General features: G+C 51.7%; 5 protein-coding genes across 5 annotated transcripts; 3 read left to right on the forward strand and 2 right to left on the reverse strand.

Annotated features, from left to right (window-relative positions):
* Positions 1-194: 194 nt before the first annotated feature.
* Positions 195-1,446, forward strand: IAR55_000422 (uncharacterized protein; the record flags this gene model as incomplete). Its single annotated transcript, XM_066943558.1, has 2 exons — positions 195-678; positions 740-1,446. The coding sequence occupies 2 exons, from the start codon at positions 195-197 to the stop codon at positions 1,444-1,446; spliced, it is 1,191 nt and encodes a 396-aa protein (XP_066806100.1).
* A 295-nt stretch (positions 1,447-1,741) lies between these two features.
* On the reverse strand, positions 1,742-3,490 carry IAR55_000423 (uncharacterized protein; the record flags this gene model as incomplete). Its single annotated transcript, XM_066943559.1, has 3 exons — positions 1,742-1,801; positions 1,876-2,475; positions 2,555-3,490. 3 exons carry the CDS (start codon positions 3,488-3,490, stop codon positions 1,742-1,744), a joined length of 1,596 nt encoding a protein of 531 aa, XP_066806101.1.
* Positions 3,491-4,312: 822 nt separating this feature from the next.
* On the forward strand, positions 4,313-8,177 carry IAR55_000424 (uncharacterized protein; the record flags this gene model as incomplete). The annotated part of the gene is made up of 6 exons (XM_066943560.1): positions 4,313-4,319; positions 4,393-4,835; positions 4,915-5,045; positions 5,109-5,248; positions 5,311-5,834; positions 5,889-8,177. 6 exons carry the CDS (start codon positions 4,313-4,315, stop codon positions 8,175-8,177), a joined length of 3,534 nt encoding a protein of 1,177 aa, XP_066806102.1.
* Positions 8,178-8,577: 400 nt separating this feature from the next.
* IAR55_000425 (uncharacterized protein) lies at positions 8,578-10,549 on the reverse strand (the record flags this gene model as incomplete). Its single annotated transcript, XM_066943561.1, has 12 exons — positions 8,578-8,630; positions 8,695-8,797; positions 8,911-9,118; positions 9,181-9,239; positions 9,315-9,416; positions 9,496-9,530; positions 9,585-9,728; positions 9,787-9,821; positions 9,875-9,933; positions 9,995-10,282; positions 10,359-10,478; positions 10,538-10,549. The coding sequence occupies 12 exons, from the start codon at positions 10,547-10,549 to the stop codon at positions 8,578-8,580; spliced, it is 1,218 nt and encodes a 405-aa protein (XP_066806103.1).
* A 771-nt stretch (positions 10,550-11,320) lies between these two features.
* IAR55_000426 (uncharacterized protein) lies at positions 11,321-15,842 on the forward strand (the record flags this gene model as incomplete). The annotated part of the gene is made up of 27 exons (XM_066943562.1): positions 11,321-11,335; positions 11,408-11,417; positions 11,531-11,603; positions 11,708-11,768; positions 11,837-11,950; positions 12,008-12,147; positions 12,206-12,308; positions 12,374-12,449; positions 12,508-12,671; positions 12,733-12,923; positions 12,975-13,038; positions 13,089-13,366; positions 13,416-13,460; positions 13,523-13,642; positions 13,696-13,806; positions 13,859-13,994; positions 14,049-14,127; positions 14,184-14,291; positions 14,363-14,453; positions 14,500-14,593; positions 14,649-14,799; positions 14,857-14,989; positions 15,050-15,208; positions 15,268-15,470; positions 15,592-15,663; positions 15,715-15,754; positions 15,818-15,842. The coding sequence occupies 27 exons, from the start codon at positions 11,321-11,323 to the stop codon at positions 15,840-15,842; spliced, it is 2,856 nt and encodes a 951-aa protein (XP_066806104.1).
* Between the last annotated feature and the right edge of the window lie 118 nt (positions 15,843-15,960).

Here is a 15,960-nt window from a genome sequence, read left to right on the forward strand (position 1 = left end):
GCCGGAGTTTCGTGGAAACACACTGTGGCAGACAAGCTGTGGAGACTCCACAATTGGAATTGTTCCCCGTCATCGTTCGGCTGGGCGATCTACCGGTGCGGTCCGGGGTGGTGTTTGGACTCAAAACACATACCGCAGTCGTCATTTGCGATGCTCTACTACTTGTCGCCTGTGATCACACAGACTCCCACAACATGTCATCGAAGCTTTCGCTGAAGGATCATGCCATCCTAGTCCTCCCCTTTACCCCTTTCTTGCTCCACTCACCCGCCCCTCTTCTTCCTCTGATCTCATCCACGCTCACATCGTCAGCCACGAAATCCTTCACGATCCTCTTCTCTACCCCTCCTCTCCCTTCAGCGTCAAGATCCCGTTTCTCCGAGCCCGAGACGTCTTCCCCTACACCTGGTTCCTCTTGCCGGTTGGCATCTGCAGCGAGCGAAGAACCACAACACCAGCTCTACGCGCTTATTCGGAATTCGCCGCGAGAGTATTTCCAGCAGTTCCAAGTGTTCTTGGGGAAGATCTATGCAGCGTCAGCTGCTGCGCAATGGCGGGCGGGGAGAGTGATGATGGATGTCGAGGTGCATTTCGATGGCGAAGATGGGGATTGGGGAGAGAAGCTTTTCCGGGATGCAGCGGGGAGAGGTGAATGTCAGATCATCAGACTGGAAGGAGGTGAGCGAAGATCAGTCCTATAAGGGTACAGGGGAATCAGATAGCTAAGCCTGGTGAATAGACAATCTGCGTCTCTCGGAACCGATGTCTTCGACTCTTTCATCTCTACCAACAGCACTCATCCCATCCCCTTCCCTGCCCGCTGTCGAGCCACATCGACCGCCGGTATCCCTGCCCGATCCCACACATCCCGTCGTCGCTCTGGGGGGGACGTTTGATCATCTCCACGCCGCCCACAAACTGCTCTTACATCTCGCATTCGTTCTCACCGGTCAGAAGTTGATCGTGGGTCTCATGGCCGATAGACTATTGAGTAGCAAGAAACATTGTGAACTTGTCCAACCTCTCTCAGAGCGATTGGAAGGGGTCGAATCGTTCTTGAGAAGATTAGGTGGAGTGATTATCAATACGTCGCATCCTTTGACAGAGGAGGGAAGTCACGGTGAGACTGAGCAGGGCGAGAGGGGAAAGGGGAAAGTAGGGATTGCGGCTGGAGAAATCCAAGATGCGCTGGGACCGACGGCTTCCGACCCGAATATCCAAGCTTTGGTAGTATCGCGGGAAACGTACAGTGGGGGCGAGTATGTCAACAGAGTGAGGAAAGAGCAAGGGTTGGGAGAGTTGGAATTGTATATCGTGGATGTCATTGCAGACAAGGAGGGTGTGGAGCTGGGAGAAGAGAGAGAGGAAGGCAAGTTGACAGAGCTAAAAATGGGTAGCACGGGGATAAGAGGATGGATAAAGGAGCACGGCAGGGTGGGCATATAGCGAATCTCCCAGCGATTCACGTTTGGCGTGTTTCGAAGCGACGAACCAAAAGCACATAAACCTAGAATAGAGCGTTGTAGTGGCCGTAGAACCACATGGATGGTCATGTTGTATTGATAGATAATGGTCTTGCAATATGGGTATAAATCTGCAGGGTATATCTTCTTCAACGACCTCCTCGGTCTCGTGTCATATTCCGTTGCCTTGTTGTATTTTTCCTTCATTGCCCGCGTCACAGTCGCACAGCATGAGACTGACTGGTCGGTCGGATTGTGTCGACGATTCTGGATTGCACTCAATCCTGACCTAATTCTCGACTGAATTCTTCTCCTGTCCCCGAGTCCAAGATGAGGTTCTGTGAATCGTTGATACGACCTGTCAGTTCTCAACCGTCCACCGATATGTACGGTGGCAAGTGTGATCACTCACCTCAGGTTTGAAAGCCCACTTATCGAAGACGTCCACTATCCTCGCCCACTCTTCCACCTCCAACTCCCTCACCACTCTCCTCCTATCCACCGGGATACCTCTATACTCGTCACCTTCGCTCTCTATCAGAGGTAAAAGACTTGATGACCCAAACGAGAGATTCGAGAAGCCTTCTCCCAACGTCAAGGTATCTCTCACGAATAACCTTCTCATCACGTAATCCCATGCATCTTTCTGTGATGCCAGGATGGGCGATTCGAGTTTCGGAGTCAACATCAATCCTAGCAACGTGGGTCGAGGTAATGGACTGGAAGAAGAGGCGTCTTTATTAGACTTGGGGTAGAAGTCGGTAGGATATGTTACTGTTTTTGGGAGATCGGCAGGAATCTGCAGTGGTGAAAAAGGAGGAAGGCGGACGGGTGGATGAGAGGATTTAGCCACTTTGGACATGATTTTTACAGGTCGATCAGTGACGATTTTGGATTGTTTGTCGACGTTCTTGACGTGATGATACGGTGGGAGTGGAGTGATATCGAACAATGCTTGAGTGAGGATGGATAGTTTGCAGTGGATCAGGTCGCCAGGTTTAGCCACGATTCGCTGTTAGATGTTCCACAAGTACGTTAGCTGGTGTATTCAGACGAAACCATGCAAGGCTCTTCTGACATCGAGTACTTACGTCGTATAGTGACTTGCCCACCAACAAAGCCATTTTCACCCTGCCCCATTGCCAAACCCAAGTCCTCTCCTGACCCAAATCACCAACAGCACTTCCCACCCACTGAGCTACCAGTTGTTCGCCAATCGCTGAATCCGGCACCTGACATACCATCGTGATTTTCGGCGGTTCCGCACTCCAGGGTCGTTTAGTCGCGTCCGGTCCTGGTGCTGCTGCTGGATCATACATCTCGAGATGAGGCGATATCAGCGGATCTGAGAGTTGAGAAGGTAAAGTCGGCCAGACATATACTGTCGAATGGGAAAGTAAGAGAGAAGGATCGTGGGAAGATGGATAGACTGGTACGGTATGAACGGTGGCTCCCGTTAAGTCGTCGGAGACCAATCGCCCTCTGATCTGTTCCTGTACTGTGAATCTGACAGGGGGTGTAAGAGAGGTCGAGGAATAGTCATATCCTCGTATGATCAGTTCTGACGAACCTTCGCTGGCGACAACGAGTTTCGGCCGGACGAATTCGTCACTGGACTCGGAAGTAGACGATGTGGAGGGATTCTTGGGCAAATCGTCTATCCATCTAGGGAAAGATTTCGTCGCCTTTGACTTCGACGAAGTCGTACCGACGACTTCATCTTGTGATTGCGGTTTGGACATATCTTCTACCCTCCACTTTTGAGCTTCGCCAACAGCATCACCACCACTCAACAAGCTCCGTGTCAATCCTCCGACTCCAGCGTAGTGTTCGATGATGACTTCACCTTCTCTAATTCCCATGGCTCGTACGAACTTGTCCGCCAAGTACGGATTGGCAAGCAAGACTCGACCGAAGCTCTTCCGGATGGTGTTCTTGTCAGGTGATACGGGGAGGTATCGAGCAGGAAAGTGGGCAGACCATCTTGTGGAAGAAGGAAGGGGAGGTAGTCGAGGTCTAGGAGGCATCGCGGGGAAATCTGCAAGGCGAGAATGGGCGAGAATGAGGGCTCCGTCGAGCTAGATGGAGGACATACAGATACATGGTCGTAAATCGACAAAAGACAATAATAGTAGCAGCATCGAGCGAATCAACTTGATCACGTGATACACTCCCTCTGGGTTAACTTCTTTATTCGAGCCCCCAAGTACCATACCGAGGATTTCCCTCAAAGGGTAGTTTTCTGGCGGATGTCTCAGAAATCTCCGGCACGTTGTCCCCATTTTCTGTTCCTGAATCGCATGTCCTAAACGCTTGAGATCTCCCATTGTTCCCGCTCGTTTCACGTTTCAGCTTGACACAGAAGAAGCAAATCACGATGATTCACGCTTATTGTCCATTGAACATCGTCGAAAAGTCATAGCAGTGGTCGACCCGAAGCATTAGACACAGGTGGAAGACGACGACTGAGCAAGGAGGTGGTCACTGCGGCGCAGTGACAAAGCAAAAGAGAGCTCAAAGGTGATCCGAGGAAGAAGACGGAATAGGTTCGAGCCTGGAGATCATCTGTCCCAAGGTATGTCCTACTGGTCGGCAGACAACGTCTATCTTCGGACAAATTCCCCCTTTCACAACTCTGATCTGGATCTTCCACACTTTCTCCTTTTCTATCGAGGCGACCCAATCTTTGCACCAGCTGATATTGGTGACGAGCAGTCATTGCGATCGTATAGATACCTTCAATCAAGATACCGCTTTCAGGCCGGCTATTTCAGTTGGACTCTGGCTACTCACCCTCGAAGAGCCTTCGTCGGCAATCTCCCTCCTATTCCTATTGCAACTCTCTCGCTATGCCAGGTGAGAACTGAACATGCAATCACTTGACCTCTTCTATCCAAGCCAGGAAACTGACAATCTACCACGACTATAGACTCCCCTCCCTCATACCTCTCCTCCCAGTCTGCCAATGCTTTGATCTCAGACCTTCGACCCACCTCCTTCTCCCTCACCTCTCTCCATCACCTGAATGCCCTACTCGACGAACTCCTCGTCTCTCTTATCACTGCTGCCCAATCGATCAATCCCTACGATCTCCGACGCGAAGGAATACCCTCCGTCTTCTCTTCTTCTACCGGAGGCGAACCCGGGGAGAAAGCGATAGTTGGTACTGCAGGAGAAAGTACGGGTGTCAAAGCTTTGGGACGATCTGCGACTGCGGAAGCTGAAGTGGAGCTGAGAAGCTGGCAAGAGGGAAGAACGAAAGGTGTGAAAGGATTCCCACCGGATGGGAAAGGGAATGGAACGAGAGTCGAGCGGACTTTTCCGTTAGTTCAGGCAGTGGAATTAATGAGGTTGAAATGTGTGGCTTTGTCGGTGAGCTCCTCTACATCTAGCTGCTTGTCGCGCGATATGCTCTCAACCACTGACGACTTGTTATCACTTGCGACTCCAGACACTAGCTTCGCAAGACCTGATAGATGAGGCAAGAGAGGAACGGGTCATCTCAGAGTGGAAGAGAGCTGGCGGAGATATCTTCGATGATACGATAGAACCTGCCGGTCTGTGGATTACATCCATTATCGAGTGAGCAGATGTGTGCATCCGCCCGTGGATGACTTGTGACTGACGACTTGCGCCATGCGCCAGACACGTCTGCGAACACGTTCTCTCGCAGGTGGCCCGTGTAGTGGCTCGAGATTCTGGCATCGTGGTCGCCTCGCCACAACATCTATATACCGCCTTGTGTGAGGACGAAAGTGTCTGGGGCTTTTTCAAAAGGATGAAAGGTAAGATTCACTCACTTCTACCCCACTTGGAGGAAATCAAGCTTATGACTGACGACAAACAGTGAAAGAGGATTTGGAATCGGCGATTCGCTCCACTTCGCGCTCAAAGCGTTCAACGCCTACCCGTGCATCTGCGGATCTTCGAACGGGGGGCAGATCGTCCCCGGTCGTCGATATCAGAAGCTCTCCAGTACATCGCGATGCAGCTCCCGCGACTGCCAGCGGTGTTCCTACCTCTCCGTCTATAGCCTTTGACAATGCTCGAACATCCGTCGAAACCACTCGGACGGGCGGCATTGCCGGCGGCGTCGTCCGTAAGCCATCCAATCTGAGCAAGAAGATCTCTCCAGCCAAAAACTTGCTTCATAGCTATGCTCAGGCTGGATCTCAGAACTCTGAGCGATCAGGAAGCGTGCTCAGCGTCAACACGCGGTCCGTTTTGGGGGTGTTCAACAACACCTATGGAAGCGAGGATGGTGATGAGGGTCAATCGCCTCAGGAAGCTCAAGATGAGTTTGATGCGTTGGTCAAAAGTGGAGAGACGATGAGGGTCAGCTTGACACCCAGTAGGTTAAGGACTTTCGAGGTGAGTCAGCGGCGACCCTCTCTACTTCATTTGAAGCTAATGGTGTCGTCACAGACCGCTGGAGGACGAAGGAGGCAGCCCCCCGAGTCGCCCGTCGAGCGACTAGCGAGTAGATCTCAAGCCGGATCCACTCGTTCAGAACGGTCCCAGAGCATGGCACACAACAAGGCGACTCCAATACCTGCTCTTCCCGACACCACTGAGTTTTTCGCTAGGTCTACACCTCCACGTACAGGGACGACCTCGCCGTCCAACAATTCGCCCAGTTCAAATGTCGAAGACCGCAATCGTTCCAACTCGGCGCAAAAGAGGTTGCTGGCTCGTCCAGCTGCTACCATCGATGAGAAGACGGATGAGGGAAGCGACAAAGGTAGTGGGAGAGTTGGCGGGCAGAAACAGAGCCTGATGGAGCTGCTTGCCACAGAGGACGCGTTTGGCCCGCTCCCACCAGAGTCTAGTGAATCCTCCAGACGATCGCCCAAAGCTCCCATGGAACGCACAGTACCAGCAGTGGTCCTTGGTACTCCTCCTCCTGCTGCTCCTCGGCATCGAGTACAGTCTCCACCGCGCTCTCCTCCTTCAACCTCTTCTCCGCCTAGCCTCAATCGACCTAGTAGGTCTCGCGGACATTCTGCAGAGGGAGCAGACGGTCTGACCTTCTCGAATGTAGCAGCGTCACCGGATAATGGGAAAAAGTCGGAAATCCAGGAAATGGCAGACTTCTTCAATTCCACAGCACCACCACCACCACCTCCCTCTAGCTGGAAAGAAGACGATACACTTCTCACAGGAAAGAGTGGAAAGGGATTCAGATCATTCGTCATGGCACGGGTGAAAGGCTCGAAGAAATCACTCAAAGACAAGGAGGAAGAAAGATATCATACGCCGCTCACAAACTCAGGCTCTCACACAAGATTGAACTCGTTGAATGCCATCCTGCCTCGATCTGACTCCAATTCCAATCTGAGTGGGAACTTCAAGCAGCTGTTCGTCGATGATACGGACACGGAGTCGACCAAATTGCAAAAACCGAGAAAACAGAAATCGACGCATTCTTTCGCAACGAGATCCAAACCCGCGATCTCCAGCTTCGGGGATGAATCCTCACCGGCCACCGTGAACCGCGACTTGTCAGACTCGTCACATCCCGTCACGCCCAAAGAGGGGACGGAAGATATCCTTTCGGCTACCGTCGCGTTGGGGAGCATCCTCGGTCCCATCGGGGCTGATCAACAGATGCCAGTGCCGGACCAGCCCGCGGCATCTGGGGATGAAGTGTCGGGCAGTGAACAAGGGCACCCGAACTTGGCGGCATCGGCGACGTCGTCAGATCCGCTATTTCCATCTCAGTTGGGGCCGAACCTGAATCCAAGCAGAAGCCAGGCGCAACGTACTCCTACAGCGCAGACAATGAATCACGAAGATCCTCAGGACGTTGGTGAGAAAGCAGTTGGCACACCCTCCCCACGGCACATCCCGACTAGCTCTTCACCGACACCTGACCGACCAAGTCTTGTGTCAGCTACCAGTGAAGCAGCCAGCTTCATGACAGCCGACGAAGGGGATGTTTCGGACGTTGAGGAGATCGAGACTGACGATCAAGCTCGGGTCACAGACAAGGCATCGATGACGTCTGAGTCCGTATCAGGGACAGGCACTACACTGCCAGCTGCCAGCCAACATCCTGAAGGAGCAAAAGTGGAACCCAAATTCGTCGTCGGAGAGAGGACCGAACCCTCGATCTTGCTACGCGACCTGATTCCCCTTCGAAACTTGCTAGATCACGCCACATCAGCGAGAGAAAGCCGCCTTCTCCTCTCGGCAATCCTCACTCAATACGGGGTACCTCAAGCTGACGATGAGCGAGGTCAGGTCCAGCCAAGCGCCGAGGATCGGGCGAGCGCTTGGCTGCTTGCAGGAAGGGAGGGGCCAGTCCCAGTCCCAGTCGTACCGAACTCTCGTGAAGGAATTTTGTTAGAGAAGGAGACTGACAGACGCAATACGACGCCTACTCAGGAGACCGTTTCAACGTTCCCCGATCCTGCATTGGATCATCAATGTATCATTCCACAATCTGTTGACTCGTCACTGAAGTCGGATCTACATGGAGGAGGGAGGGATGGTCTCGCCACAACTTCACCGCATACACCTATATCTGGGCGGATGAGCGAAGGTGGTGGTGGAGGAGGAGGAGGAGGAGTAGGAGGAGGAGGAGGAGGAGGAGGAGGAGGAGAAGAGAGTGAGGACGGTGGAGTCACGACGGATACAGATACGGAAGAAGGCGTCGTGGTAGGTGGATATGAAGGTCAGAGACAGAGTCCTATAAGGATCGTGAGAGGGTAGGAGAGAAACGATCATCACTGGATGAATTTCCACAGTGATAATTCAGTACAGTAAATAGTATTGCGGGAACTGGGTACCCTGGTAGCTGCTGGCATCATTTTCGTACAGAGGGCGTGGTGTACTTCATCTGTTCTGCATATTTCTTTTCGAGGCTCGGTTATGAACATCTTTGGGAAGATCGGACGATTTACAATGCATGAGTCTATGAACAGTTATGCAACAATCTACCTCGAGAAAGAGAGAAGAGTTCAAATGATGTCAATGAGATATGGTACACAAGAAACTATGCACATGCAACGAACAGGAGACCAGATCGAGCAGGTAGACTTGAGAAGAGCAGCGTCATGCAGCATATCGTAGCAGATGAGAAGGTTGAAGGAGAGCCGAGTGTATGCGCATCTCAAGCCACCGCGACCGCATCGTTCCCAGTGACAGCCGATGCGAATCCGTGACCTAGATTGCAGACGGTGTTAGCAAAATGATACCTTCAAAATCAGAAAGACGCAGTCAAGCTCACTAAAACCCATCTGAATTGCAAAATCTGTGGAACGCGTGTGACTCGCTGGATCTTGCGGAGGTACCCAGTATTCGTCGATGATGGGTACCTGGAGGAGATTCATCTGGACAACATGAACGTTAGCCAACTGTCAAACAAAGACTTCTCCCCTCACTGTGACGGACGTCTCCCGACCAGATGTTATACCTTTGAATCTACAGGTTGAGAAGCACTCACCTTTGGCGTGATCACCAACATCGTGTTCGTCTTCACCTCCATCCAATCGCTCCTCTCGAATGTCAACGGCTCACTGGCAATCATTATGATGTTCTCCCTCTTGTCCGCCTTGGTCATACGGTACAGACCGCCGCCTTGATATTCGTCAAATGAGGTACCGGACGAGAAGAATAGGGATGCTGCTTCAGATGTCCGGGACGATATGTACCTGTGATCGTCGGATGTCAGCCAGATCGTTCGCTGTGGAGATAGGTGTCGGGTAAGACTGACCGAGTGACGATCACCGTCTCGCCATCGGTCACAGCAAAATTCATCAGACTAGGTCCGGTCTATCAATACGGCTCTGTCAGTTTTCCTGTCCAGCGATACCATAGGGGCTAGACAGGTTCTATCGTATCACTCACAACGCCAGCCTCCTTGAAAAGCTTGTTAAGGAACGCAATAGTCTCCGACATGGCATTGCGAAGTTCGACGTGCGAGTATGAGCGGGCGTGCGGGTCCTTGAGCTGAGAGTCACGGATAAATGTCAGCACTGTCATATACCATCGTCACGGTCATCGTGTGGCATGCAGGGCTGGAGCTCACCTTTGAGAGGAAGACCATAAAAGCCCATTCCGAATCTACAACAGCGTCAGCCGTGGTACAGTGTCATTTCAATGGAGGATTCGACTTACCGGTGTTGCCCTGTGGGTACAGGAACAGCTCCTCTGATAATGATTGCTGTACCGCTCGCTTGATCTTCGTGAAGCCAGCGATCTCGCCATTGTGCATCCACATGAACTTGTCGAACATCCATGGATGACAATTGTCCTCGCTCGCTGTTTGCAGAATATGGTCAACCACATGAGGGCAGGATACAGCAAGAAATCGACATACGTGCACCGGTCATGGTAGAGGCTCGCACATGCGCACTGTCATTGGACGAATTCAGCACTTGAAGACCAGAGGGGGGTGGAAAGCTTACAAAACGAGGGCACTACGGATCTTCTCCGCCAATCGCGTGAGATTCGCGTTGCTCCAAGCCTACAGGTACATGTACGACATTAGTGTAGGCGCTTGAGTGATCAGCCGGAGGTAGACTCACAGGTGAGATCGACTTGAACAAGCACGGTCGTTGGTTTTCCAACTCCCTCTCCTTCTCCCTCTCCTTCAACAACTCAATTGCCTCACCGTCCAAAGCCGCTTCCGGGTTCTCTTCGATTGCCAGAGTAGGGTCATTTGGAGGGACGACGACGTATGCCTGGCTATGCGAGGCATTGATAGGACCCTTGTCTTCCGGATTCTTAGGTGCTGGACTATTTGTCGGCCGAGGGAGTACGGAAGATGCAGTGGCTGGCAGGGGATCGTACCATCCTATACCAAAGCCGTCGGCCTGATAGCAAAGCAAGGAAAGGCGCGATCAGCGTGGACAGACCAAGACATCTGGACCTGCTCAACGGGAAGCTCACGTTCATTGGCCGACTGCTTGGCATTCGCAATTTGGACTCGAAGGCCTGGTTGATGATGCTGTGTTTCGGACGAGTGACAAGGTGTGACAACTGAATGGGCTCGGTGCCCTTGTATATCAGCTATGGCAAAGAAGTAGCATCGTCAATAGTGTACAATGTCCCTTGTATGCATGACTCACGAAACGACACATCTTGTGAAATCGTCGTGATTCACTGTATATTGTTTGGAGTGAAGATTGTGTTATCTATGTTTCGGTCTGACAGTCAGAAGTACTGATCAGCCAACTGAGCTATATATATATAGAGCTGAGGACAAGCGATGAGGTGACAAGCGATGGTGTGAGATTGCACGATCGCTAGTACCCACCTATGTATGAAGAGAGGTACCGATGAGACCATCCGTCCGTGATCATTCGAGTGGAGAGTTGCACGGATGTCACACTGATCCTTTGATGTGATTTGGAGTATGTGGGACGTGAAACAAAGGATGGAGGTCGCCTTGATACGTGCAGACGAAGGATTGGATGGAATGGTGTGTTCGGAGTGTGTGTGTACTATCAGTCGCGGGACTGTAGACTGAGCGAATGCTATCTCATGTTGCTAGCCAGGTGTCATGTACGCTGTCCTCTCTGTTATTTCACGACGACGACGACGATCACTCCAGTTAGAGCATTGCAAGTCAAAGTAATTTGGAATTATCTCGTGTGCGGTGGCAAAACCGACACACGTCACACGTTGCAGTCTCGTGGCTACCACGAGGTTTTGACAGAGATGGTCCCGTGACTAGCTTTGTGACTTTCGTGACGTGCCTCAGTTGTCGACGAGACATGCAGTATAACACCACCCCCCACCACCCCGCCTCAAGCTTGATTCATTGCTTCCACTCTCCAACTCTCTATCCTACCCACGCAAAGATCTCTTGCCGTTCGTCTATATACATACTCCACGTATCTCAGCCAAAAATGTCTGCTCGAGCCGTAAGTGACAGTACCGCTTCCTCGGTCAGCTGTTTCTTGCTGACCACGGAGATGTGATTGTCTCCTGTGCAGATTGTCAAATGTAAGTGTGCAGATGTGTATATAACAATCCAGCTGCTGCCTGTTTGCCGCCTAAGCCCCAACATGATGTCTGAAGAATCGCTGACGCTCACACGCGCTGCTTGCTGCTCTCAGTCGTACTCTCAGGTGACACTATCGTTGTTCGACCTAAAGAAGCACCTCAGAAAGGCAAGGCGCCAAAAGAACGGTGAGCGCGATCTCTGTCCAGCTAGAGCCTGCCAGAACTGCATGGCGCTCTGAAAACAGTTGCATCATTGCCTCGTTGCTGACACGCTTCTTGCTGCTCGGCAGCGTCCTTCACATTGCTGGTATTCAAGCTCCTCGGCTCGGATCAACAACTCGTGAAGATGAGGTTGGTTCATATGTCGCACGCGAGGTGTACTTTCGAGCAGCACCTGATTATCCCTTGATCGTATATAGCCTCACTCCTTCTCAGCTCGCGAGTATCTTCGTGCCCTCCTCGTCGGCAAGGAAGTCGCTTTCAACATCACTCACACGTTGGACGCCTCAACCTTGAAAGCCAACAACGGTCCCGTAAGTAGACTATTCTTGCTCTTTCATTGTCCTCTTGGTGTCTGACTCAAACCACAGGCGCAAGATAGGGAGTTTGTCTCACTCTACATTGCTCCAGCTGGACCAGGTCAAGCTCCTCAGGACGTCGCTGCTTTGATCTTAGCCCAAGGTTGGGCGAAGATGCGAGATGGTGTTGGAGAGGGGGACGAGGCTGTCCGGTGAGCTTCGTGTTTTTTCTCGCTTGATACGTCGAATTACGAGCTCATTCTTCATCAGTCGGCTGGGTGCAGAGGAGGCGAAGAAGAGAGAGACTCTGAGGACATTCGAGGCTCAAGCCAAGGCTGAGGGAAAGGGAATATGGGACGATCAACCGGAAAACGTGAATTGTCTCTTGCGATCAGTGGGGCACAATGCTAATCTTCGTCCTTCGGGACCTAAACGCAGCAAAGAACTGTGTCTTTCCAAATGCCCGCAGACCCCCATGCTTTCGTTGCAGAGAACGAGGATCGCGACATCGACGGTACGTGCTCACAGCGTCTTCCGCTTACCTGCCGTAGCTGATTATCTATCTTGGACAGCAATTGTCGAGCAGGTTCGAGACGGTACTCAATTCCGAGTCCGGCTTCTACTGGATGAGCACAACCATCAATTCATCAATCTGGTTCTAGCTGGTGCAAAATCTCCTCGGTCGTCTAATGCTCGTGACGGAGATGTCTCGAACGCTGAGCCTTGGGGTGAAGAAGTACGCGCAAATTCGTCATTCCGCTAGACGAGCGCACTGACTTTATATTGAAAAACTTTAGGCTAAATTCTTCACCGAAGTTCGGGTTTTACAAAGACACATCAAAGTTCGTCTCCTTTCAGCCCCTGTTTTCCTTGGAGCTTCGCCCTTTCAAAGTGGACCCACACCCGCCGCTGCCGCCAAGTCAGGGAGTGGGTCTAATGGTCTTCCAGCACCTTCTTCCGGTGGTGCCAGTGTGATCATCGGTATTGCGTAAGTGCGCTGCTCACCCCCGCACCATACAATGACTGACACCAGTCACAGTACACATCCTAACGGTAACATCGCCGAATTCCTCACGGGGGCTGGGTTGGCCAAAGTCATCGATGTACGTCACGTTGTGACTTTGGCTTCTGCACCTGACTGACAGCTTTACAGTGGCATGCTGGTATTCTAGCTCCCCATGGTGGCCTCGATCGGCTACGAGCCGCGGAGAGGTCAGCGAAGGAGAAGCGTCTTGGTCTCTGGGAAGGGTACGGAGTGTCTAAAATCCCCACGTCCAATGGCAATGGCTCTGTAGCAAGTACGACGAAGGGTACCGAATTCGATGGGACAGTTGTGAGAGTTTGGGGATCAGATCAAATCAGTGTGGTCGCCAAAGGTGATGAGAGTGGTAGGGAAAGGAGACTACAGTTCGCCTCTGTCCGCGGGCCCAGGTAAGCCTCTTTGTATTTCAAACGATGTCGTAAGCTCACCTCCATTCAGAGGATCCGATGCTAAGCAGGCTTTCTGGGCAAACGAAGCGAAGGAGTGGGTCAAGTTTTTTTAACGTTCACCGTCTGACGACAGTCCTGACTCGAGTGCACGGTTAGATTCTTGCGAAAGCGTCTGATCGGTAAACATGTTCATGTCCATATTGATTACATCAAGCCTGAGGAGGGAGATTTTGAGGAGCGAGAGTGTGTCACAGTTACGCACGGCAACGCTAACCAGTACGCTGTGCGATATATAAGCAAGTTGGGTTGAAGCTGATATCATTGCTCAGCAACATCTCGGAACAACTCATCGAGAAAGGTCTCGCGACAGTTCTTCGCCACAAGAGAGATGATGAAGACCGTTCACTCGAGTTGGACAAGCTGATTGTAGCTGAGCAGACGTACGTCTTGATTTTACAATCATTGCTATCGAACTAATTTGTCACCATGCAGCGCTGTAACGGAAGGCCGAGGGATTCACTCCACCAAAGACGTATCTTTACCCCGCATTGTTGATGCGTCGGAATCTGGTAGTCGAGCTTCGCAATACCTTCCCTCGTGGAAACGAGCCGGGAGACATGCTGCTGTCGTAAGTGGCTTTGACTCCAAAGCTGTGACCCCTTTGACCCATGCGTCCATCTAGGTCGACTTTGTTGCAGCTGGATCGAGGTTCAAGGTTTTCATGCCTAAGGAAAACACCAAGGTCACTCTTGTTCTTGCCGGTAAGTATAGGCAGTCTACAAGGTTACGCTTAGCATTACTAACACGGAGTATGCAGGCATCCGAGCCCCACGAACAGCTCGTACTGCTGCCGAGAAGTCAGAACCATACGGTCCCGAATCGCTGAAACTTGCGTCCAAATACATGCAACGGGACGTCGAGATTGGTGAGCCGGAACTGCAACATGAATGCCTGAATCTTTGGGCAGTTGTGGCCTGTGCTGACTGTGACTGGTAGCATTTGACAGCACGGACAAATCGGGTGGTTTTATCGGTGCTATGTATGCGCCAGGCGGTGCAAATGTAGCTGTCGAGCTAGTCCGGGAGGGGTAAGCGAAGCTTCAAGATATGCGTGCTTTTACTGACTCTCAATAGTCTGGCAACTGTACATACGTACACTGCTGAGAATCTGCCTTTTGGTAGAGAGCTCATAGCAGCAGAGGAAGAGGCTAAGAAGGAGAAGAAGAATGTGAGTCCCGGTGATTTGCAGGCATCAAAATGCATTGTCGCTGATTGTGGTGAAGATCTGGTCTACGTATTCTGAGGAGGAAGCAGTCGCTGCCGCTCCCACCGATGAATCAGGGGCTCTTGCTCCCGACTACCTTGATGTCTACGTCTCCTCCACCAAAGAAGCGGAGCCTTTCGGATTCTCAGTGCAGGTTCTGGACAGAGACAGTATGTGTATCTCTTTACGACACTTTGCACCTCGCTGATACTTGTCGTCACATTGAGGTGTGGCATCACTCGAAAAGCTCATGAGCGACTTCTCCCTGCACCATCGACAAGCTACAGCTTCATCTCCTGCCGGCTTCAGCCCGAAAACCGGCGATCTGGTCTCTGCCAAGTTTAGTGAGGACAATCAGTGGTAAGTGGAAGCGAAGGGGCGAGTCCTATCGGCTGGTATACTGAAATCCTAACGGCTCAGGTACCGAGCCAAGGTGAAACGATCGAGCGCTATCAAGAAGGAGGCAATGTTGTACTTCATCGATTACGGAAACGAGGAGACAATGCCTTTCTCTAGGATCAGACCACTGGATAGCAAGTTCAAGAGCCTATCTGGACAAGCGAAGGAAGCAAGATTAAGGTAACTGGCCATGCGTTGCTCGAATTCGCGCCATGTGTGGCTCACAGTCTCTTCAACAGTTTCGTCAAGCTTGTCCCTCGATCAAGCGAATACGGTCCCGAAGCACTCCGACGATTTGCTCAGCTCACCGAAGGTCGCAAACTCGTAGCGAACACCGATCAAAAAGAAGGCAATTTGTTACATCTGAGGTTGATTGACCCAAGCGATCCCAACGCTGCGGATGACCCTTTAGCTTGCCTGAATGCCGACTTGGTCCGGGAAGGTGAGCTTGATACGCGCAAGCTAGAGTCAAATACCACGGCGCTGTTCCGCAGGCAAGAGTCGTGCGAATGCTGCTACTTCTAGAATCATCACGCAGCCTGGGCTGATCACACCTTGTGTAGGTCTCGCCACCATCGACAAATCTTGTAAATACCTGAATGCCTATCCACAGGTTCTGCGAAAGCTGCAAGATGGTAAGTCGGGTGAAGACTGGTGCACGCGTTTCATGAGCTGACGGTTCTTAGCCACCGAGGGAGCCAAGCGGGATCGACTTGGCATATTTGAGTGAGTTCAAACACGAAAAGACCACTTGAATGCCTGCCAGCGAACTAACCATACTTTTCTCAGATTTGGCGACGTCAGCGAGGACTAAACGTCGGCGTGTCAATCCTGTTTTCGTCCTCAGTCCAGTTCCCAAAACTCCTCCCACAACAGAAACGACTGAAATCAGCATCTGTGACCAGCAAATCCAAAATCGAAATCGAGCGTTA

Source organism: Kwoniella newhampshirensis, chromosome 1 (assembly GCF_039105145.1).
Source record: "Kwoniella newhampshirensis strain CBS 13917 chromosome 1, whole genome shotgun sequence".
In the NCBI taxonomy this organism is placed as follows: Eukaryota; Fungi; Basidiomycota; class Tremellomycetes; order Tremellales; family Cryptococcaceae; genus Kwoniella; species Kwoniella newhampshirensis.